General features: G+C 44.4%; 1 protein-coding gene across 4 annotated transcripts in view; it reads left to right on the top strand.

Moving 5' to 3' along the window:
* Positions 1-24,651, top strand: part of LOC131492158 (contactin-associated protein-like 3) — a 194,680-nt gene that overhangs the window by 96,200 nt on the left and 73,829 nt on the right. For 3 of the 4 annotated variants that reach the window (XM_058695863.1, XM_058695862.1, XM_058695861.1), the window contains 5 exons: positions 2,863-3,066; positions 4,163-4,347; positions 5,416-5,559; positions 8,566-8,827; positions 15,512-15,658. In XM_058695863.1, the coding sequence (XP_058551846.1) occupies positions 2,863-3,066; positions 4,163-4,347; positions 5,416-5,559; positions 8,566-8,827; positions 15,512-15,658 (942 nt within the window). Of the gene's footprint in view, positions 1-2,862; positions 3,067-4,162; positions 4,348-5,415; positions 5,560-8,565; positions 8,828-15,511; positions 15,659-24,651 lie in introns of those variants that run through there. The other variant, XM_058695864.1, reaches the window with a different exon arrangement.

Below are 24,651 nucleotides of genomic sequence, written 5' to 3'. Positions count from 1 at the left end.
TCTCTCTCTCCCTCTCTCTGTCTCTCTGCCCTTCCCCTTTTCGTGCATGCACAATCTCTGTCTCTCCCTCTGTCTCTCACAATAAATAAACATTAAAAAAAAAAAGCCACCAATGAAGTGTATTGAATTATGCAATAGGCAGATCAAAAGAATAATTAAGTTGGTGATTTCCCATCTAAAATAGGGTTTTTGATGTTGAAATCAAAGAAAGACCACAAAATGTCTGGCCCTGAACTGGTTCTCGTCACGGCCACCTCTGAACAATCAGGAATTGAGCCCGGTGACCGTCACCAGTCGATTCCACGGAGTGGAAGATGTACGCATGTCTGTAAAGGGCCAGACAGCACACATTTTAGGCTCGGTGGGAGCATGTGCCCTCTGCCACTGTTCTTTGTTCTTTTAACAAACCTTTGCAGAAAGTAGCTCACCGGGGCTGTACAGGCTGCAGACTGATGTGGATAGTTTCCGATGAAGAGGAGGAGCAGCCTAACCTTCCAGACTTCTAAAAGCAATTCCTGAATTTTATCCGTGTCATTCTCACCCCCTTAGTCTGTTACCGTTTTAAGTAACAGACTTAACGGAGCTTAAGTCTGTTACCGGTTAAGACTTTAGTGAAACTAACCAGGACTGTTACAAGATGCATTTTTGAAGTGGTTTTGTTTGACTCGGTTGATGACGTAGCTGGATGATATAATTCCGCCACTTTACAGGCCTAGAAAACCTGTCAAAAGACATGTGAAGTCTGCCTCATAAGATCTCATGTGATGATTAACATGTGGTTGATTGTGCAACATCCAAGTGTCCGTGATCTCGTTGGAGAGAGAGCTGAAAACTTTCAAGGGTTGTAAGGCCACTCATTTGCGTTTCTATAAATCCAGTAAATTTTTCACCGCTCCGTTTTGCCTGAGGAGAAGGTTCCAGGAAACAGAATTTAGCTGCTGGAGAGCAGCGGTTCTCAAATGTAGTCATCAAGCCAGCAGCGGCATTGCTGGGGGTTCGTGTTAGAAACGCAGATTCTCTGTTCCCACCCCAGGCCAGCAGAGTCGGAACTCCGGGGATGGGGCCCAGCAGTTTGTGCTAACCCCACGCTCCAGCACGTTCTCATCCCTGGAAGGTCAATATTACGCTTACAAAGCAACAGTGGCCCCAGGGAAGCTGAGGGCCAAAGCTATCGGATCAGAATAATCCTGGCAAAATCATTCATGGAACAAACAGCTCTCATTCGCTCACTTCAGAAAGAAGCCTTAGGGGCGCCTGGGTGGCTGAGTCAGTTAAGTGTCCGACTTCGGCTCAGGTCATGATCTCGCAGTCCGTGAGTTCGAGCCCTGCGTCGGGCTCTGTGCTGACAGCTCGGAGCCTGGAGCCTGTTTCAGTTTCTGTGCCTCCCTCTCTCTCTGGCCCTCCCCCGTTCATGCTCTGTCTCAAAAATAAATAAACGTTAAAAAAAATTAAAAAAAAAAAAAGAAAGAAGCCTTAATTATTATCATTGCCTTTCGGTGACGTGCCTGCAGAAAAACTAGACTAGTAAAATGTGAAAGTATTTAAATCCTTCATTATCAAATTCTCATTACTGTCATCTAACACGCTAAAGGACATTGTTTGAATTTGACAAAGGGTTATGTTTTTATCAGGCACATTCATTTAATTATGCAATGGAGAATAACTGCTTGTTTACATGATTTTTAGACAGACGGCAGTGTTTATATATTTTCCACTGTGTGTGTGAATCAAAATCAAGCTTCTGAATTTTCCCATTTTATTGGCCTTCTCTCGCACCTTTATTTGTTATACATATGTTTTCTTAAAATTTTTCTTTTTAGGGGCCCCCGGGTGGCTCAGTCAGTTAAGCACTGGACTCTTGACTTTGGTTCAGGTCATGATCTCAGAGTTTGCGGGATAGAGCCCCACGTCGGGCTCTGTGCTGATAGTGCAGAGCTTGCTTGAGATTCTCTCTCCCTCTCTCTCTGCCCCTCCCTCCCTCTCTCTCTTCTCTCTCTCCTTCAGGAAATAAACATTTAAAAATAAATAAATAGGGGCAACCTGAGTGGCTCAGTTGGTTGAGCCTCCGACTTCAGCTGAGGTCACGATCTCACGGTCCATGAGTACGAGCCCCGCGTCAGGCTCTGTGCTGCTGGCTGAGAGCCTGGAGCCTGCTTCGGATTCTGTGTCTCCCTTTCTTTCTGCCCCTCCCCTGTCCGTGCTCTTTCTCTCTTCTTGTTTGTCTGTCTTCTTGTTTATTTATTGATTTGTTTTGTTTTTAGATTCCACGCACGAGTAAAATCACACGGTGTTTGTCTTTTTAAGGCACAGTCACGTCTTGTCTTGTTTACTTGTGAGATACGAAAAACACAGGAGATTTTTCTGGGTAATATGAATCCCTCTGTGTCTCTCTTGTTCTGTCTTCAAGTGGTTTGACCAGTGCTCTTTCTACATTAATGATAAAATATAACTTTTTCAGATGCAAGGGACCTTGATGGTTGGAGAGATGAAACGGCCAGAAAGTTGAGAGAAAACGGCAGCGTCGTAGCCATGGTGTGACGGGGGGGGGGGGGGGGGTGCAGCGGGGGGTGACTTCAACTTCTTTACTGATCTTCATTTTTTACAGGATGAGAAGTGGTCATTAGAAAGGCAGGAGCAACTGGGACTTGGCCAACGTACTTGGCATGTACGTCTAGATGATACATTTTGGGGAAAACGTCAGGAAAGGCCAAGAGTAGAGTTTAGGGGTATTGGCTACTGGTAGGAAGGGAAAATTAGCCACATGGATTTCCCCCTTGCGTATGTGTGTGTTGACTTACACATCTCAATGCGCTAATAAAGACATGTTGTACTTAGGTTACTTTTTAATGTCTCCCACTGTAGGATCTGAGGTGGTTAATTTTGATGGAAAGAGCTCCTTGATATACACATTGAATCAAAAATCCGTGAGTCCAACAAAAGATGTCATTTCTTTGAAATTTAAGACCAGGCAGACTGATGGGATTCTACTCCACCGAGAAGGACAAAATGGCAAGCACGTCACCCTGGAGTTAGTTAAAGGAAGACTCATCTTATCCCTTAATTCAGGTAAAAACCTACAAGGTGGTGTTTTCAAAAATGAGCTTGTTGAGATGAAAGTATCTTTTTGTGCTTAATTTTTCACAGCTACGTCCTTAACTCATCCTGAAACCAGAACGCTTTTTAAAAAATTTTTTTTAGTATTTTTAAATTTATTTTGGAGAGAGAGGGAGACAGAGCCCGAGCCGGGGAGGGGCAGAAAGAGAGGGAGACCCAGAATCCGAGGCAGGCTCCGGGCTCCGAGCCGTCAGCACGGAGCCCGACTCTAGGCTCGAACTCATGAACTGTGAGATCATGACCTGAGCCAAAGTTGGACACTTAACCAACTGAGGCCCCCAGGCACCCCAACCAGAACACTTTGGAGAAAGAAGGGAGACCCTGTAAGTCATTACTCTGGAGCAACAGGTGTGAACCAGAACTGTCCTAGGCAAACTGTCCTCTGGTCGAGGTGTGCTCCGGGCAACATGTATTTATCTTGAACATACTTTACTGTGAAAACTTTTAATGCTTGATAACTGTGTAAGACCGTTTGTACTTCGTCAATAACCTGGTAACATTGTAGAGGCAAGGGTGGAGCATTGAATTTTTAAGGTAGCACTAGAAATGGGGTCCCAGGAAGAAGATATTTTCAAGAAAAATGAAAACGCAATAATTGATAAGAAGAAGAACAAGGGGTACGTGGGTGGCTCAGTCGGTGAAGCGTCCGACTTCGGCTCAGGTCGTGATCTCACGGTCCGTGGGTTCGAGCCTCGCGTCAGGCTCTGTGCTGACAGCTCAGAGCCTGGAGCCTGCTTCGGATTCTGGGTCTCCTCTCTCTCTCTCTCTCTCTCTCTCTCTCTCTCTCTCTCTCTCTGCCCCTCCCCTGTTTGTGCTCTGTCTCTCAAAAATAAATAAAACATTTAATAATAATAATAATATAAACAAGAAACGTGGAAGAATTTATTCACAAATGAGAGAAGGTTGTATGTGAGACTAATGTCAGAGCAGTCGACCAGTGCTTGGGAGAGAAGGAGGGAAGGAAAGTGTAGTTGTGAGAAACACTGCCCTCCACATGGCTGTCATAGTGTTGAATTGGAGTGGTGCATTACTTCCCCTGTCCTTCTAGGCCATGCTAACCTGCCGTCCCCTGACGCCCGTGTGACCCTCACCCTGGGCAGCCTGCTGGACGACCAGCACTGGCATTCTGTCCTCTTGGAGCTCCTGAACGCACACGTCAACTTCACCGTGGACAGGCACACGCAGCATTTCCAGGCAAAGAGCGGGTCCCGCTATTTGGATCTTGATGATGAGGTGTGAAAATTACTTTTTAAGTATTACGGATTTAAATGCAACCTGACCTTCTAGGAAAATGGCATGACACAGAGAAATCCCCTTGGCTAGCAATTCAGAATTCCGGTGAAGCGTTTCCCACGGCTGACGTCGGCGTGTGACGTGCCCGTGTGCTGTCGAGACGTTTCATCACTCGTCGATGTTAGTTTTCACACGAGAGGCAGTGGGCGTTAAAGCTGGGAAGTGTGTGCATGAAGAGCTACGGGTACAGCAGGCCGCGCTTAAAAATGATTTGTTCAGACAGTTCTTTGGTGTTACATCTGGTGTCGGATGTCAACACTTACCTTGGAGATCTCTCTGTGTTTTAGGGCAATCCTACACGGAATTAGCGATCTAGGGGACCTCGGAGAAGTGATCCCTGTATATTCCAACATGCTTTTTTGAGGAGCAGGAGAGCCAGAAGTGCAGGATTCCAGATACCATTTCTTGGGATATTTAAAGGTTTAACGTATTCGCAGCGTGTTGCCTACGCGGGTTGACCCTATGCTGAAATGCCCCTTTTGTTCCACCAGTTCTGCTCAGCACATCTGTCAGAGCAAATGGGATGATTTCAGCATTCATTTAGGATAAGTGGCCTCAGCAGAGGAGGCCAGCTGGAGAGCCTGGCCTTGAATGAGATTATCAATGGCTTTAGTATTCTAACCTATCAGCAGAGCCACCGCAAGGACCAGGACCCTAAAGTCTGGGTTCCAGAAAGATTTATAAAGTAGAATGTCATCACGGGCAGCGGTATGGTCGCATAGATCAAGAGTGACCGTGGAAATCGATGTGTGATATTCCCCATCGGCTAAAGTGACAGAGTCGGTTTGAGCAGCACGTTGCAAGATGGGTATTTAACCTATTTATCTAGATATAATGAAACATTGCTAAATCTACATCGAAAACTTCATTTGAAATTAACACGATAATGCAAAATAATGCTGGATAGATCTGCGACAGTTATTGTACACCTGCTCGTCATAAATGTTTTAGGCAGATAATCAGAAAATCATTAAACAATATTATTTATGTCATTTTTTTCTTTCTAAGATCAGCTTTGGAGGGATTCCCGGACACAGAAAATCAGTGGTGTTCCCACGTAAAAACTTTCACGGCTGCTTCGAAAACCTCTATTATAATGGAGTGGATATCATTGATTTGTCCAAGAAACGCAAACCGCAGACCCTCGTCGTGGTAAGAAAGTCTATTTGCGAGGTCAAGAGAAACTTGCAACTTGCAACTTGCCTGATTGGTTCGGCTTTAGAATACACTTCTCCTGAAGGCAGGGAAAGTACCAGTCATATATACTTTTCAGTTCATATTTCGTCCATGTTAATTAATCGATTAGATTTTAAAATGCAACTTACTGGCGAAAATTTTAATTCCGGTTAGTTGACAAACGGTGTAATATCACCTTCAGGTGTGCCATATAGTGATTCAACATTTCCCCCCAACACCCGGTGCTCATTCCAAGTATGCTCCTTAACCCCCATCACGTTCTTTCTTAATTTTTACGTACGTATGGAAGCCGACGCCAAATTTCTCAAATATTTCTCCGACGTTTCTTGATCACGGGCGGGCTCGGTGATGCCAGCCTCGAACCTTATCTCAGTGCTCAGGGGCTGTGCGTGGGGATCTGGTTCCGTCTTGCGATGTGCAAGAGCACTCCGTTGTTTCTGCGAAGGGGGACAGGGTCTGCGGATACGCAAGGGGGAGGTTAGCAAAAGCATTTGTGTGACTCCCAAAGGAAAAACATCGTGCTAAAAAAGGTTAGGTCTAGGCTGTGCAGAAAGTGGACGTGGCTTTTAACCGACTGGCTGGGAGAGTTTGGGTCCCTCTGTCTTCAAGGCCAGTGGTCTGCCCGCTGTGGATGCAGGGACTTAGGTCAGCAATGTAAGGAGCTTGTTATCTGGAAGCAGGTTAACCCCTAAGATGGATGGGAGAGTTGTGACTGTTCCGTCTCTCCATATGGCTGCCGGCCCTCGCCCAGCCTGGCATGTCACTAAGCCAGCACCCGTCCTTCCATGTTTGGGCCCTTATAACCGAATCCTGTACAGATCAGTGGGTTCAGGTTCACCCACGTATGTGTGAACGTAGATGCCTCCATGTCCAGCGCCGTTTACAGAAAGGGGATCGTTTTAGAGAAGCTTTTCTCAGTCTCGGTTTTCCGACTCCGCTAAACCTTGTGGAAATTCGTTTCCGTCAGCAGGTGTAGGTCTATGTTGTCACGGCTGCGCAGTTTGCCATTAGGAAAGTCATTTTCTAATCAAGACGTTTGCTTTATTTCTACTTCTGTTTTACCACCAACGGGCAGTCGCACCTTTGTTTTCAGATACGGGGTCTTTTATTTGGGTGGGAAAAGTTTCAGGAGTAGAATTTCTTGCCTGGAAATTTTATGCAGCTTGAAATTTTAATTCATGTTGCTGTTTGCCCCCCCTCCCCAAACTGTAACACGACATTTGCCATCAGCAGTGTGTGACACAGTCCTTCCATCCAGTGTCAGGCAGCCACACGCGTCAAACAGCTCTCAGACTGTTGCCAGCTCAACGGACATGAACTAATATGGGATGGTTACGTCGTGTTTATCTGACTACCGGTGAATGAAATAATCTTTTGTCCGTTTGGATTTGCTTTTCTGATCACTGTTGATTCTTATTCTTTGGCCCATTTTTAATTTTATTAAACGATTTTTTTCCTTGCCAATTTATAAGAGAGTTTTATGTTTGGCAGATTATTACCCTTTGTCATTCAGGGTCCAGATAGGTTTTTCAGACTAATCAATTTTATATTAAATGTGAAGTCATGTTCTAATATAATTATGTATTGTATATCGTATCTTTTATACTAAATGTTATATGCTGCGTTGAGTATATAAATGTTTTTATTTGTATGTGGTCAATGTGTCTATGTATTTTTTTATAGCTTTGTAGTATTTGGAATGTTTCTAAAACCCGAGATGCTAGATACAGTCTCATGGATTTTCCGGGAAAAAGTTTTAAGCTGGTTTTATGTGTTTTAAAATTGAAAAAATATCTTTAAGCCTTTGATTGTCTAGGATTTATTCCTTCTGTGGATCAGTTGTCATTTTAGGCCTTAGGGATACCCATTTATTCTTACACTATGTAGTAATTAAGCCCATCCTTTTGTGTCTAAGTTGAATCGTACCTTTTTTTACACACTGACTGTACATATGTTCTCAGATCTTTCTGTGGGTTATTTATTGGGCTCTGCTGTTACGTTTATTCCTATAGCAATACCATAATGACTTAACTACAGTGCCTTTATGGTGTGGATGCTTTGGCGTCTCCTGAATTCAGTCCCATCTCACTGTATTTCTTTGCATAATATATTTTGGAGAGGAATGGCAATGTTTCGGTACATATTCCTCTGGAATTTATGAAAATGTATCCAATCCCAGGCAAAAATTCTAGTAGAGATCTTAATTGGAGTTATGTTAAGAACTTAAGTTCCTTCTTTTCCAAATGCTGCGATTAAAAATAAGTTTGCTCCTGGAGCCAGAGAAATAATCTAAAGATAAAAGGTGTGTGTTTTTTTGGTAAAATAGAATAAAAAAGAGTTATAAAAACCTGCCAGGCAGGTCAGACCTTAGGCTGGGTGAACACCCTGGGCGACCCGGCCCGTGAGAGCTTCTGAGAGGCAGCCTGTTTGCCTTTGGAAAGGTCACCTGGCCACATCCTTCCCTTCGGATGTGCAGAAGCATACTGCCCACCTGAGTCAGATGTACACGCATCACCTGAGTGACACAGCTATAAGCACGTTTACATAACCAAGGCGAATTCAGGAAAGTTCTTGGAGAAGGTGGTCCCTGGTGCTGGGCTTCGTACCAGATATAAACACCTAACACCTTGAGGGGAGAAGTCTGTCTCGTCTGTTGTATCCCACGTCCAGCACAAGACCTGGGAAAGATGTGGCTCGAGATTCCTTTGCCAAAGCCCAGAAATGGAGAAGGCAGAACTCCCCTGAAGGACTCAGAAATAGGTTTGCCCGGAGAGGGCGGTGCTGTGGTTTGAAGGACGTGTAAGGTAAATCTGGACTTAAGTTTGATGGGGAAGCCTCGTTTTGAAAGTCCTAGTTTGCTAGAAGGTTGATAGGATACTGTAAATCTTGGAAGACCCATTGTTCGTGAAATGGAAGTATCCTTCCGGCACCTTCCTAAATCCTCTTTTGCTGTGTTCACAGGGAAATGTGTCTTACTCGTGCTCACACCTTCAGATTGTCCCTGTGACTTTCCTGAGTTCCAGCAGCTACTTGGCTCTCCCGGGTGCCTCTGGAGAGGACAAAGTGTCAGCCGCTTTCCAGTTTCGGACGTGGAACAGAGCAGGGCTGTTGCTGACCAGTCAGTTACAACACGGGTCGGGGGCTCTTGTCCTTGTTCTAAATGATGGAAAACTCAAGCTGAGTCTCTCCCAGCCCGGACATCCATCGAGGGATGTCACAGCAGGTAATAGACATTTGTCACGTGTCAACCCGAGATTTGTCATCTCTACAATAAATGAGCAAGTGAACCAATAAGATATTCATAATCATTCTAGAAGGAACTAAATTTCTTTTACCTTTGAAATAGGTATCTCCAGGCTGTTGGTGTGTGACGCAAATTTAGCTACATCAAACATAATTGTCAAAAAGTTTAAAAAATAACTTATTTGTAAGTCAGTGGTTAGTAATTGGCCGTGAACTTGAAATACTGGAGGCCATTAGCCTAATCCTGAGTAGTCTTGGGAAAATAGAGTTCTGTTTGCTGTCTTTTGAGCCTGTTTACACACTGGTTTTCATAATTTTTTTTTAAGTTTATTTATTTTTGAGAGAGAGAGAGAGAGAGAGAGAGAGACAGAGCATGAGCGGGGGAGGGACAGAGAGAGAGGGAGACACAGAATCCGAAGCAGGCTCCAGGCTCCGAGGTGTCAGCACAGAGCTGGATGTGGGGCTCGAACTCACAAACTATGAGGTCATGACTTGAGCTGAAGTCAGTTGTTTAAGTGAGCCACCCAGGTACCCCTGGTTTTCATAATATTTTAAGTTCTCATTTTTCCCCTTTCTGTCACAGCTCCTGCTCCCTTTGGGGACCCTGTTTTGGATGAAGTTCTTATAACCATGGGCAGATGTTCTGCCCCCGTCTTCCAAGAAGCACCCATGTTTCCAAACTCACTTCCAGAGATGTCTTATCTTTGAACTTAGGGGGCTATTTTGCATTTGAGTGCTGATAAAAATTTAAAACCAGGCAGGCTCATGGCATGTCCTTCCATGAATGTTGACTAGGGAAGGACCCTCTTGCCCGACCTGGGGTTACCAGTTTGGGATTGAAAAACCAGAAATGAAACGTAAATTTTTTGTTTCTTTTTATAAATCAGAAAAATCTGGCCGCCGGCGCACAGAGTTTCCCTGTGGACCTCAGCAAATGAACAGAGCCAATAGTGTCCAATCAGATTCAGTACATTGCTTCAACCTTTGCTTGTACAGATTTACAAGCCCCATGTAGTATTAACTAAAAAAGAGCGTTTTTTACTCTTGTGTCACGTGGGTACATAGTGCTGCCCCCTCCAACACGCACATATATTAGTTATTTAACTTTTTTTAAAGGCCAGTGCTGAAACACTGCACAATTTATTGCATTGATTTCTAAGCCTTTACAGGGCAACGTGTTGATTTTCAAAAGCAAACCAAAGGTGAATTTTTCTTGGTATTTGCTGCTTACTTTGGAAGCCTGTGAGGGGTGATGTTTTTTGCATTTGAAATACAGGCATGCCCCAGAGATATTCGGGCTTGGTTCCAGACTACCACAATAAAGCAGATATCACAATAAAGCAAGTGAAATGCATTTTTTGGTTTCCTAGTGCATATAAAAGTTTTGTCTACAGTATACTGTAGTCTGTTAAGTGTGCATTAGCTTTAAGTCTAGAAAAACAATATACATATCTTAATTAAAAAATACTTTATGGGGCACCTGGGTGGCTCAGTCGGTTGAGCGTCCGACTTCAGCTCAGGTCACGATCTCGCAGTCTGTGGGTTCGAGCCCCGCGTCGGGCTCTGTGCTGACAGCTCGGAGCCTGGAGCCCGCTTCGGATTCTGTGTCTCCCTCTCTCCCTGCCCCTCTCCCACCTGCACTCTTTCTTTCTCTCAAAAATGAATAAAACATTAAAAAAAGAAAAAAAACTTTATGGCTGGGGCGCTGGGCTGGCTCAGTTGGTAAAATAGTCAACTCTTGAGTTTTGGCTCAGGTCACGATCTCACAATTTATGAGATGGAATTCTCCACGGGGCTCTGCACTGACAGCTTGGAGCCCGCTTGGGATTCTCTCTTCCTCTCTGTCTGCCCCTCCTCAGCTCTCGCTCTCTCTCTCTTTCAGAAGAAATAAACATTTTAAAAAATACGTTATTGCTTAAAAAATGCTGTTATTTGAGCTTTCAGGGAGTTGTAATCACTTGGTTACAGAACATCATAACAAATGTCGTAGTAATGAAAAAGTTTGAAAAATTGTGAGAATTACCAAATGTGACACAGAGACACGAAGTGAGCAAATGATGTTGAAAACACGGCCCCAAGAGACATGCTCCAGGGAGGGCTGCCGCAAACCTTCACCTCGTAAAAGACACGGTATCTGCGAATCGGGTAATGCGAAACGCAATACGACGAGGTGTGCCTGTAGATGGAAAATGAGACAGCTTGCAGTTGGTTTTTGTCTTAAACCTTGTATGAAGCACGAAAGCACGTACCAAACCCAGAACCAAATTTTAAAGGATAAGCTCCATGTAAGTCGCATTGAATGGCAAAAAGGACATCCAGTCATCTTCCCTCCTGTTCCCAGGTGTTAGATCCTTTTTCCTAATAGTTATCTCAGGATCTAGAACGGTCCAAGGGCGTGTAATCTAGTGTGCGTGTGTTTATGGAGCTGGCCCAGGGGAGTGTGGTGGGAACAGAAGGAAAGCGGAGGAGGGACAGCGCGCTCCCCTTTATGTCTGATGGGCTGGATAAGGCGCCTTCTTTGCTCTCGCCAAGCCTCACGTGCTTGCCTTTGAAATGACTCTAGTATGACTCACGGTGTAAACGATGACACCGTGCGTGCAAACCGTCAGCACGGTGCCTACTGGTGAGCACTCGGTAACTTTTAGTTACCGTTATTCCCAACTAGTCCCCCCCCCACCCAACCATCACCTCCTAGATTGAGACTTTGAAGGGGGGAGCTGGGAAGGGCTGAGGGAAAGAATTAGCATCATTTTCACAGAAGCAAAACCAAAAGCACGGTCTACCCTCTCTTCTTCATCTATCCCTTGCCTCCGGGGCTGCCTGGGAGACTGGCTTCTTCCATCAGAAGCAAGGAGAGTAGAGCACACACAAAGGGTGAGAATTATAATGGGTAGACGGAAAGAACGCACGTTAAGTGCAGGCGTTTCACTTTAAATGAGAATGACAGATTTTATTAAAAACCAGTCTTTTATTATAAAAGAGCCAAATGGCATCTATTAACCAATTCAAGGAGATTTTCGGGAGTGTTTTCTGCAGGCTCTCCCGTGAAATAACTCTATGTCCTAGACAGGTGGGTGGACACACAGAGGGCAGGAGGGGGCGGGAGAGAATATTTCACACCAAATTAAATATTGGGTTTTAATACCAGGCTTTAAGTGGATGTGGTTACCGTCCTGACAGATATGCTAAGTAAGCTTTAAAATCAATACCGAATGGGAAGACTGGAAGGAACATTCACGGAATCTGGTGTGTTTATTTCTTTTTAAGCTCCAGGACTGCAGGACCTCCTTCGGCTTGCTTCAGGGCCAATGTCATAATGTACGTTTTAAGTAACCCAAATCCTCCATGTTCTGTTGTCACCTTCCTCATTATCCATTCATGAAACTAACAGGTGTTGACCCTTTGCAACGGTTTTGGCTCCACAAATGTGAAACAGAAAGTGAGACTCTGGCATTTTTATCATACTGGATGCGTGTCCGTGGCAAAGTCACCTTTGTGACTTTAAAAACTGTCCCTTCCTTGAAAGTGAGTGCTGGAAAGTAAGTTAACTAGTATTTTGTAGTCTGGGAAGAACAAAGTTGTAGCTATTTTTTTTTAAGTTTATTTCTTTATCTTAGAGAGAGAGAGAGTGTGAGCAGGGAAGGGGCAGAGAGAGAGGGAGAGAATTCCATACAGGCCCCACGCTGTCAGCGAAGAGCCCGACGCGTTGACTCAAACTCACAAACTGTTATATCATGACCTGAGCCGAAATCAAGAGTTGGGCCCTTAACCGACGGAGCCTCCTAAGAGCCCCAAAGTTATAGCTATTTTTATTTTTATTTTTATTTATTTTTTTTTTTTTTTTAAATTTTTTTTTCAACGTTTTTTATTTATTTTTGGGACAGAGAGAGACAGAGCATGAACGGGGGAGGGGCAGAGAAAGAGGGAGACACAGAATCGGAAACAGGCTCCAGGCTCCAAGCCATCAGCCCAGAGCCCGACGCGGGGCTCGAACTCACAGACCGCGAGATCGTGACCTGGCTGAAGTCGGACGCTTAACCGACTGCGCCACCCAGGCGCCCCAAGTTATAGCTATTTTTAGAGTGGCATCTATGACCTTCTGGGTCATGTCAGAAACATATTTCCCACACATGTGGATCTCAGGTCCACGTGGAAGTCACTGATGAGAGATCAAGCAAAAACGAAAAAGCTGTATTTTAATTTTAATTTGTAATCGAAGGGTAATTTGACATATTGAAGAACATTTTACAGACATGAATTTGTATGGTTGATTAGACTGATTGGGCCGGAATCTGGTATTAAGTTAAATATGACTGGTTAACTTTCTACCAGAAATATGGTCATATTTTCTTTGGGGCTTATATCCCTATGGGCTATAAACTAACTCTGATCCTTGTAGGTTGACTTCCAAATCTATAGGGCTGTTAAGCAGTCTTTGACTTTATCATTTATAAGAGGTATTAGTTAATCTGTTGAGACAATTCCCTAAGATGATCAGAGTCAAGTAGACTCATCATCATGCTTGGGCATGACATCAAAAAATCAAGAAGTCATCATTTTGTTATTTTTAAAGGAGTAAAGTTGTTTATGGCCTCGTTCCGTCCTGGCCAAGACAATTTCTTTCTTTTTTTATTTTAAGTTATTTTGGGAGAGAGAGACAGAGAGAGCAAGCTGGAGAGGGGCAGAGACAGTGAGAGAAAGAATTCAGTGCAGAGCCTGACATGGGGCTCGAACTCACCAACTGTGAGATCATGACCTGAGCCAAGATCAAGAGTCAGACACTTACCCGACTAAGTCACCCAGGTGCCCCCAAGACCATTTCTGAATCATTTCCAATTATTCACCGTCCTCCTTAACACAACAGGCATCTATGTGCATGTGGGGTTGCCGTGACCGTTTTGGAGGGTAGGAATTTGGCCAAATACTCATTTTGGCCAATGGAATGTGGGCAGAAGTGATAACTGTCACATCCAAGAAGAAGCCATGGCAAGATTCTGCCAAGCACCGTTTTGTTCTCAGCCTTGAGGCAGAAATGGGGCCATGCATTAGCTCCAGTCCTCCATGTAGAGGCACTGGGGGCACAGAGGATGGAGACCTGACTGGCTCAGGACCAGAGTGAGAACCAAACCCTTAATTGTTACTCATTGAGCTTAGGGGTTGTTTGCTTTGGCAAAATAATCTAGGAGGGGCTAACTAACAAACGTTGTCTTGGTGAGTGTGCTGGTACACCTACTGTTGACTGATTTATCTTCTCCGTGACACAACATCGGATTTTCATTCAGTGTAAGACCTGGCCAGTAAGTCTGTAGGAGAAAGTAAAGTCACATGTGGTTGGTCGCTGGTCGCTGGCTGGACCACTTGACCATTCCCAACTCCATCACTTTAAGAAAAAAATAGATACTTCGTCTCACGGATTCAAGAGACGGTGGCTGATTTAGGAGGGACTAATATTAGTTTTTCAGAATAATAACACAGCAATAGCTGGAGAGTGCTGTGTCAAATTTGGGAAAACAAAATGGAAAAACGACATAAAATGAAAGCAAACACCGTTCCCTTCTCCAAAAGTTAACGTTCATATTTAAGAATATTTCCTACCAGTTTTCTTTTCCATTTTTATACATTGATTTTATACAGTGATTGAGTATGCACACGCACACACACACACACACACACACACACACACACACACTGTAATATAATGCTTTTTTAACTTTACATTTAATGATTTCAGTGAAATTTTATGTCTTATTAATACTTAAAAACTTAAATATTTTTAGAAAGTTAGATTGATATATACGATATATTTGAATAGTCTACCATAAATAGTCTAAATGGTCTATAATTATCATTATAGATAATGCTAATACAAAAAAGTCTGAAAAAAAATTTATTTTTGTAACTTACAATTGTGGAAAATGCCTATGCTTCTCCACATCCTCAAGTATGAACAAGCTAGAGGAGAATGAGGTATGCCCTATGCCGTGTGATTGGAAAGGTCTCGTTCTTTCAGGGTTGCTCAGGGTCAGTTGTGTTATTCTCTAAAGGCCCTACGACTAGGAGAAACTAACACGACAGCATCCAAAGCAGAATGTCTGGATCGCCCACTCTTGATTCTTCTTTACCCCTTTGATTCGGGTCTCTTTCTTTTCTCCTCTTTTCTCCCTGTACTTTTCTGATTTAATTGCGTGATGAGACAGTGAAACACAGCCATTGCAGTGCGCCCATTAGGGCATAAATATTCCCAACCGAACATAATGATGTTTGTTAGAACCCGACTGGCCAGTCCATGACGGTGGAGGGTCAGACGCAAGGACCCACCACAACCACACATTTACTCGATGAGCCTCACTGCATGGGCCACACCTTCCTCCTGGATAAACCTGATCAGGATACCACATCATCTCATTGCCTCTTTGGAACCCCCAGGCAAGCCCACATCTATCCCAAGCCTCACCCTGTCCCCCCGAGAGGCCCCAGCTGTCCCCTGTGGTGGTTCTCCATTGCCCAGCCAGCTAAATAGCCTGGGGAGGCTTCAGGTGAGTTCATGGTGGTCTTTGGTAGATGGTCCAGGATCTTCATCGTGCTGTTTTCGAGCACTTGCTCTGTTTAGAGGCATCTGTAGGGTTTGTAGGAAAATCTTTTTCCCCATTTTGTTTACCTCCAGGTGCTGGATTAAGCGATGGGCAGTGGCATTCAGTGTCCTTATCATTGAAAGGAAGTCACCTGAGTGTGATGGTGGATGGCGAGGCGGCCTCTGTGGCTCATTCCTTGCGTGGACGGATTGATTCCGGGGACACCTATTATTTGGGCGGTAAGTGAAGACCGGCTCTGTTGGCAGTCAAAATATCTTTGTCTTTCCAGCTCCCACCTTCTAAGGCAACCGACCGTTTTAAATGAAGACTAATACTGAAGGACAACCTTTCTCTTTCAGTGATAGTCCCTGAGAATGTTGAGTCGGCAAAGGTGGTAAATTATGGCCTCAAATGCACGTCTCCTGTGTGGCCTTATTTAAATGTACCTGTGCTAAGATTGGCTTTGGATTTGGCACTTGCTTTCCCTGCAGTAACCTGGAAGGCTTCAAAAATGCTAGCGCCTGGGTCCCGTCCCCAGGGATCCTGATTTATCTGGTTCTGAAGCTTGCGCAACACATTTCTTAAGGTCTCCAGGCAATCCTGTGTGCGGGCAACTGGGAGGGTCCTTGTTCCCTGTTTCTTACCTTTAGTACTTTGCTGTCGAGAATTTTGCTAATGCCAAGTGACTCTCCCAACCTTCTCTTCAGGTTTTTATGTGACAATTTTATTGCTGCATGTGGGTATTCTTTCTGTAGCCTTCTCTTCTCCCTGAGGAACCTGGTTCCCCAAGTGTGATCCGGGAACCAACGGCATCAGCATCACGTGAGAGTTTATCAGAGCTTTGGATGGAGCATCCTTGACTTCCTGAACCAGAATCTGCACGTCACCAAGTGCAGAAACATTCCCAACATAGTTAGGAAACATTCTATCCCCACTGTCTCTACAGAAGGGCCCCATTGTATACAACAGAGCAAGAGAGCACTTTAATCGCTGTTGATGATTCACTCGTTACTTAGCGATGAACTTTACCAACACGACACCAGGCCGTCTCCCTGGACTGTAGTCCATGGACTGCTGCGTGTTCAGTAGACCTTTGACTGAGTCTGTCTGGGATCCTTTCAACCAGGGAGGGGGAGCTTCTGAGGGTAATGAATCTCCATTCCTGAGGCATTCAAGTGAAAAATCCTGAGCCACCAGAAGCTTAGACCTGTCAATTGTAAGACTTATTTCTAATCTTGGCTGGAAGCCGGCCTTGATGTTATTCCTGTTTTGCATTTTATAGTTGTTTTTTTTTTTTCTAAAATAAGTTTGGAATCGTGGTGGAGATAGCTCGATAGCCCAAGAAGAAAGTGTAAAATCCTCCCTAAGAATTGACAATAAGCACACAAACCATGAATCAGGGTGTTTAATCTTTCAAGCCCCCGAAAGCGGCCATCACGGTGCACATGGAGTATTGCCAGCAGCATTAAAAGATCGGATTGCTGGCCTTCGTTGCTTGCTAAATATGGTGCATTTCTGACCCAGATAGTTTTTTAAACCTTTATGCTTATGATGGATTTTATAGCTCTGCAGAGGAACAGATTCCTTGAAAACTAAATAAAGAATTTATCCAGGAGCTATAACTTCAAAGGTAAAGGAGTTTGAGACACTGAAAGGGATAGGAAGAAAAATCCTCGCTATGTTGTTTAACGATACAAAATAGAATACTTGTTATTTTTATTAAAGAGTAAAAAAAAAATACTTTTCAAAACCACAGAATCTTCTTTGATGTTTGAACCTTCTTGCATAATTTGAACACTCTACATGTTCCCAACGGGCAACGCAGTTACCGGAGTAGGTAACTTCCTAGATATTTACACGTTGATGTCGTATGAATCAGTAGTTACTACGAGATACACGTATATATTTTATTTTTTTTAACGTTTACTTGCTCATTTTTGAGAGAAAGAGCGTGCACGCGAGGGCGAGCAGGGGAGGGACAGAGAGAGAAGGAGACAGAGAATCCGAAGCAGGCTCTGCTCTGTCGGCGCACAGCCCGTGCAGGGCGCGAACTCACGAACCATGAGATCACGACCTGAGCTGAAGTCAGACGCTTAACCGACTGAGCCACCCCGATGCCCCGTGTGTATGTATTTTAAAATACCACTAATGTCTCTTGAATATTTATGGGCTCATCCCCCAGGGTACTCAGTTAAACGCTACAATGCTTTCAGGGCATCTGGCTGACTCGGTTGGTTGAGCATCCGACTCTGGATTTCGGCTCAGGTCATGATCCCAGGGTCGTGCGATCAAGCCCCATGTCAGGCTCTGTGCTGAGCGTGGAGCCTGTTGAAGCTTCTCTTTCCCCCTCTGCCCCTCTCCCCTGCTCATGCTCTCTCTCGAAAAATAAAATAATAATAATAATAATAATAATAACAAAATGAACATACATTACAACACTTTCAAAGCTTCCCTTATTCCTCCAGATTCTCATCCACCCCCAGTTAAGTATTACCCTGCATTTCTTTTTACTAATCTTTGTATTGCTTTTTTTATTTTTAAATTGAGAAAAAAATTTTTAAGTTTATTTATTCATGAGAGAGAGAGAGAGAGAGAGACAGCGGGAGTCGGGGAGGGGCAGAGAGAGAGGGAGACACAGAATACGAAGGAGGCTCCGGGCTCTGAGCTGCCAGCACAGAGCCCGACCTGGGGCTCGAGCTCATGAACCATGAGGTCGTGACCTGAGCCAAGGTCGGATGCTCAACCGACTGAGCCACCCCGGTGTCCCTTTGATTTTTAAATTCAGATAAAACCGATGTATGACATCATACTCGTGTCACATGTACAACATAATGCCTCGATATTTGTCTGTACTGGGAAGTGATCCCACAGTAAGTCCAGTGAACATCCATCCACAGACATAGTTACGATTCTTTTCTTGTGATGAGGACTTTGAAGATCTACTCTCGGGGCGCCTGGGTGGCTCAGTCGGTTGAGTGTCCGACCTCGGCTCGGGTCATGATCTCGCGGTCCGTGAGTTCGAGCCCCACGTCGGGCTCTGTGCTGACCGCTCAGAGCCTGGAGCCCGTTTCGGATTCTGTGTCTCCCTCTCTCTGACCCTCCCCCGTTCATGCTCTGTCTCTCCCTGTCTCAAAAAATAAGTAAAACGTTAAAAAAAATTAAAAAAAAAAAAAAGATCTACTCTCTTAGCAACTTTTAAATACATAATACAGCATTATTACCTGTAGTCACCATGCTGTACATTATCCCTGTAACTTATTTATTTGACACCTGAAAGTTTGTAATTTTTAATGTATTGCCTTTCTTTAAACGTGTTATCTATGTAGGGACTTTAAAAGAAGAGTGTTGTGTGCTACCTTGCTTTTAACTTTATAAATAGGGTACCACTGTATACACCCTTCTGTGTTCTTTTTTTTAAAATTATTGCTGTGGTTGCTTTTTATATTTATTTTTGAGGTCCACCGTGTGAATGTCTATAGGTAAAGTTAATTAATTTTTACCGCTCTGTGGCTTTTGCTGTATATTATGCCATGTTTTACTTACTAAATCCGTCCCGTTTTACTATTGATTGACAGTTGGATTTTACTTAAAATGTAGCAATCCAATGTCACATTGGATTGACAGTTGGATTTTTTTTTGTTGTTGCTATTATAAAAAATTCTATAAATGTCCTGCTCTGGCGGCCAAGAATAATCTTGCCCGTGATTTAAAAATTTTCCTTATGCACAAACTACCAAGCTTTCCTACTACACACAGTCGATTTGATGAAACAGGGTCTTGTGCGGTGTTTCCAGCGACAGGCTCCAGTCATTAACGCCGAACCGACGCTCGTGAGTTCGCATTAGTCACATGGGTATTGCACAGAGACCCAGCCCCTGGTCTATGAAAGGACCCTGGAGAGTTGGAGGCGATGTGTTGAGAAGAACATAATAGGCCTTTCCTCACATAGTTTCATAAAATTGTGTTGATGTGCAGAGCAGCTGTCTTGTTAGTAGGGCTTCCCGTAACAAATAGCGTCCTGCAGATGAGCGGAATTACAAAGTGTAAACATCCCATGAGAGAGCAGAATGTCTTTTCTTCATTACCACTTTCCTGTTTTTTGGCCGCGATTATAATTTGGCGCTAAGTGGCAAAAACACTGTAAGATCTTGCAGTCACAGCACATTATCCCTAACTAATGTATAAATTCAGAATGACCTCTACATACGTAGCTGTAAATGCCCAACTTAGGCCTATAGAACGATTCCAGGCAATGATTCAAACTAACCTAATCAACTGCGCGTTTTATACCAACATCACAGCATCTTTTTTCCTGGAGGAAGAATATATACTATCCAAAACACTCCACCGATGCCCTCACCCGACTAAAACAAACCAATTTACTGATACTAAGGAAAAAGACGAATATTATTTGCGGTCAAGGAAGATCAAGAAAGGGAGGTCTGGGACCAGTGAACATGGAGTTCTGGTTCTCAGTAGATGTACTGTATTCACAAGCTTTATGCACAGGTGAAGACTCCCTTGTTCAGAGCCTCTTGTCTCTACAGTCTGTTTGACTTTCCAGCTCTGTTCTGGGTAAAGTGGGTCATGTCAGGTTCAACTTGAGTGGAAACCTTGAGACCCCAAGACGTCAATGTTAGAGTTATTTTATCCAGTCCCAAGAATGGTTGATGCCAGCGTCTACTTATTTAATTATCTTCGTCGTTCATTTCCACCAGAAGCAGAATATGCATCATGTTTAACAAGGAAATTCACTTTATCCAATTCATGCTCTGTATTTCACAGAAACCAATACCCCATGTGCTGAGACCCTCCCTAACCAGTTCTTCTTCCCCTTGGGTTTCTCCCGATGGAGGGGCCAATTGTAAATTCCCATTTACCGTGCGATCAGTCACATGCTTTCCCATAAAGACAGACGAGGACATCTGGCAGTTACAGTTAGGGTGGCCGTATGATTTATTGTGCAAGCCAGGACACTTTAGCCAATGAAGCAGATGATCTCCTTAATTATGATGGGACAGCGGCATAAACCAGGGCTCTGTGGCTTTCTTTCCACGAGACGTGCCCTCTTGCCAATAAGCAGCCTTTCTCATGTGTCCTGTCAACACTCCGTGGTTCCCTTTTTACTTCCCTCACTTTTCTCAGTCTGAGCTTTGTTTGTAAATTATTCTTCCAACGATGGTTTTGCTCTGGCGTATCGTACAGAGCTTTGGTAAGGAGTCTCTGTACCATTCGATAGCGCACTTGCACCATAGAGTGGGGGACTATGACATCATGTTGAGCATCTCTCGAGTGTCCTTGCGCAAAACGTGAACAGGCCGGGGAACCAATGAGGACCGTAATGAGGCCTCACTGAGGACCCATCCTGGTGAGTGACATAAAGTGACAATTTCTCCGCCGTCCTCAGAGGTACTTAAATTTCCGACCCCTTGGATAGTGACGGGTGTGTTCCATTAATGTAGCAGTAAATATTCCCTCTCCGCTTTGACTTCCATCTGGAATCAGATCATCGACGAATGACGCTCTGCCTTTTTACCATCAGGATTTCAGGCAGTCTTGAGCATGAATGAATGGGCGTCTTCCGGCCTGGGCTTCTCTGGGGCGTGGCTCCCCTCGTTTCCCGACCTCTGCAGCAATGAAGCACTTAGCGGACTGACCTTTCCTTCTTACAGGTCCACTTTGAGAGCATTTCCTTGTGGCCACTAGATTCTGTTTAGTTTTGTCGTTTACGGGAATAGTTAGGTACTACACTGTGTTTTATTTTACTTTAGGTTTATTTGTTTATTATTTATTTTGTATTTCCCTAATATTTATTTATTTATTTATTTATTTATTTATTTATTTATTTTTTGGGACAGAGAGAGACATAGCATGAACGGGGGAGGGGCAGAGAGAGAGGGAGACACAGAATCGGAAACAGGCTCCAGGCTCCGAGCCATCAGCCCAGAGCCTGACGCGGGGCTCGAACTCACAGACCGTGAGATCGTGACCTGGCTGAAGTCGGACGCTTAACCGACTGCGCCACCCAGGCGCCCCAATATTTATTTATTTTTGAGAGAGAGACAGAGTGCAAGTGGGGAGGGGCAGGGAGAGAGGGAGACACAGACTCGGAAGCGGGCTCCAGGCTCTGAGCTGTCAGCACAGAGCCCGATGCGGGGCTTGAACTCATGGACCGCGAGGTCATGACCTGAGCTGAAGTCAGATGCTTCACTGACTGAGACACCCAGGCGCCCATATTTATTATTTATTTTGAAAGAGAGAGAGAGAGTGTGAGCAGCATGAGCCCAGGAGGGGCAGGGAGAGAGGGAGAGACAGAATCCCAACCAGGCTCCACACTGTCAGCGCAGAGCGAGACGCAGTCCTCGATCCCATGAACTGTGAGATCATGACCTGAGCTGAAATCCGGAGTTGGACGCTTAACCGACTCAGCCGCCCAGGCGCCCCGGATTCTGCTTTGTATTTTAGATGTGTTTGAGGCTTGTGATCCAGAGGAAGGGACGGTGGCTGGAGAGGAGTAAGCAAATGCCCTGTTCCTAAGCACTGTCCGTCGAAGTCACCTGTAAAGATACAAAGATGTACCAGGTTTCTTCCAAATATAACCCTTCAGAAATTCTTTTACACGCCGAAATGCGCGTATTTTCGCATAAAGCAAGGAAATGGTAAAGAACTTTAGAGTTAAGCAGTTCTTTGTGACGTCGAACCACATTTGAAGGGTCAAGTCTCCACGAGGCTACCTTATGGGGTTGCATTGGGCCCAACAGAGTTGAACCTGATGCAGGCCTTGGCTGGTTTTGGATTGTATTTGTCAGGAATACAAAGCATCAAAGCCTCAGTCACTGAAGGAAAAGTGCATTTTGTGGAAGTTCTTAGGCAGCAAGCTCCTGGGACCGAGGGGGCTCCATGTTCTGTCCCCGCCCTTTGGAAGGACACCAGTGACCTCAGGACAAAAGTTCAAAGAGAGAGGAAAGAAACACATAGGAGTACAATGAGTAAAATCTTTATAAAATTACGGATTCCTTTTCATTAAAAAAAATAAGAGCCTTATAAAATAATCTCAAACCCAGGCTGTAAATATTAACCAAAAAAAAAAAATCCTTAATATTTAAATAATTGGAAAATGATTTTTTTAATGATTTTTTTTAAAAAGATGAATAATTAAGATCTTCTATCTCATAAGTTAAAAGAAAACATTCCCCTGGAGGTGATGTGAATGAAACATAATTATGTAAGGGAGAGAATAAATAAAATAGGTAAATTTTTCACGAAGCATGCAATTTACTGCGCAATTTCTCGGGCTTAAAACCATATTGATTATTTAAAAATGCTGTGCTTCGTTCGTGTTTGCCTATGAAAATAAAGTATTCAGTTAGGTGAAAACTTTGTGATTTTATCCCACGTCGCTGCAGGTGGGTTCCCCGGGAAGCCGCCTCTCTGCCTGGCACATTTGTGGTCTGGGGTTTGGTGAGGTTAATTCTTGGGAACAGTCCTCGGAAGGTTGAGAGAGCAGCTGGGATGAACAGAGACAAGTTGAGGTGTGGATGCAGTTCCAACAGGAGCCTCAGGACGTCCCGCGGAGGCTCTGAAGCATTCTGCCCTTCAGGGACGTCCCAGGAGAGAAATGGGGGTAGACCACTGACCACTTTGTTGCATCCCTGGGCACTGGCCAACCCCCCCCCCCCCCCCCGGTTCTGGGGGAGACCCTCAGCCTCAGTCCTAAAAATGAAGTGTGGTGGGTTGGGCGGTGTCTTGGGAACTAGGCTCTGTATGCAGATTTCCTCCAGGTGTTGCCTTTTACAAAAGCGTTTACGGTGACTGTTCTCTTTTTTCCGGAGCTGTTCCTTTCCGCCCATACCCGAGGCGTCTTGCAGTACTCAAATCTGCGATGCCTGTAGAAGGCAGCTCAGCAGGGGCTGGGAGAGCCCCACACGTGGGGAAGGAGGTGGTTCTGAACCCCATTTACTTTGATTTTGATTTCAAAGCCATGACCTGGCTCACCATTACTATGATAGCATTGTCTTCTTGGGAAACCCAAGGGGATACAATAAAATCACTGGGAATTGTGGTTTGTAATGGTAAAAGATACCCTGAGGCGTATCAGAAATTTCAAGGGTTTATTTGAGCAAAGAGTGATTCAGATTGGGCAACAGCAAACCAGAGGTGGTTAGGGGGGCTCCGTAGAGACAGGAGCCAGGGGACAGGCTTCTATAGAGAAGGTGCAGAAGCGAAGAAAGGAAATTATTGATTGGCTATAGCTTAAAGCCTGGTTAGCTGTTCGTGATGGGCTGTCCTTAGGGTTTGATTTCAGAACCTGGGGGCATTTAAAGGCCCAGACTTCGGTTTGCTTTCCGTGGCCACTAAAGCTTTTGGTGAGCCGCCTCTGGTGACCCCCTTGCTTAATTAATTTAAGAGTAATTACAGCACACCAATTAGTGACTGCGGCATGACTTGTAAAATTTAACTCTTACTATTGGAAACCATCAAAGCCCATTTCTTTTTTTCATGGAATAGTCTGATGCTAATTTTTCTCCATTATTTTCAGTGCCATATCATCGTGAGATCCTTGATCATTTTGTGTGTTACTGTTAAAAGGTATTTGATTACATTGCCTAACTCAGAAACAATTAGAAATGTACGTATGAATTGTTCTTCGATTTCCTTGAACAGTTAAAATCAAACATGGTTTTAAATATGCCTGTGCTTGGGGTGCCTGGGTGGCTCAGTCGGTTAAGCATCCGACTCGGGCTCAGGTCATGATGTTGCGATTGGTGGGTTCGAGCCCCGTGTTGGGCTCTGTGCTGACGGCTCAGAGCCTGGAGCCTGCTTCGGATTCTGTCTCCCTCTCTCTCTGCCCCACCCCCGCCCCGACTCACACTCTGGGAGTTATTTCAATAAATAAACATTGAAAAAACTTAAATATGCCTGTGCTTGTGCGCACACATATGCACTTACAGAGTGGAAGTTTCACATACATAATTCTTTTTCTTTTTTTTTAAGTTTATTCATTTATTATTTCTGAGAGAGAGAGAGGACACAAGTGGGGGGGCAGGCAGAGAGAGAGCAGGGGAGACACAGACTCTGAAGCAGGCTCCAAGCTCTCAGCCATTAACATAGAACCCAGTGAGGGGCTCAAACTCACAAACCACAAGATCGTGACCTGAGCCGAAGTCAGATGCTTAACTGACTGAGCCACCCAGGCACCCCTCTCTGACCAGTTGTAATCAAACTCTGTTTT

The sequence above is a fragment of the Neofelis nebulosa genome, chromosome 12 (genome assembly GCF_028018385.1).
Source record: "Neofelis nebulosa isolate mNeoNeb1 chromosome 12, mNeoNeb1.pri, whole genome shotgun sequence".
Lineage (NCBI taxonomy): Eukaryota > Metazoa > Chordata > Mammalia > Carnivora > Felidae > Neofelis > Neofelis nebulosa.
Note: the sequence above shows the minus strand (reverse complement) of the source record. Positions and strands in the feature narration are given on the sequence as shown.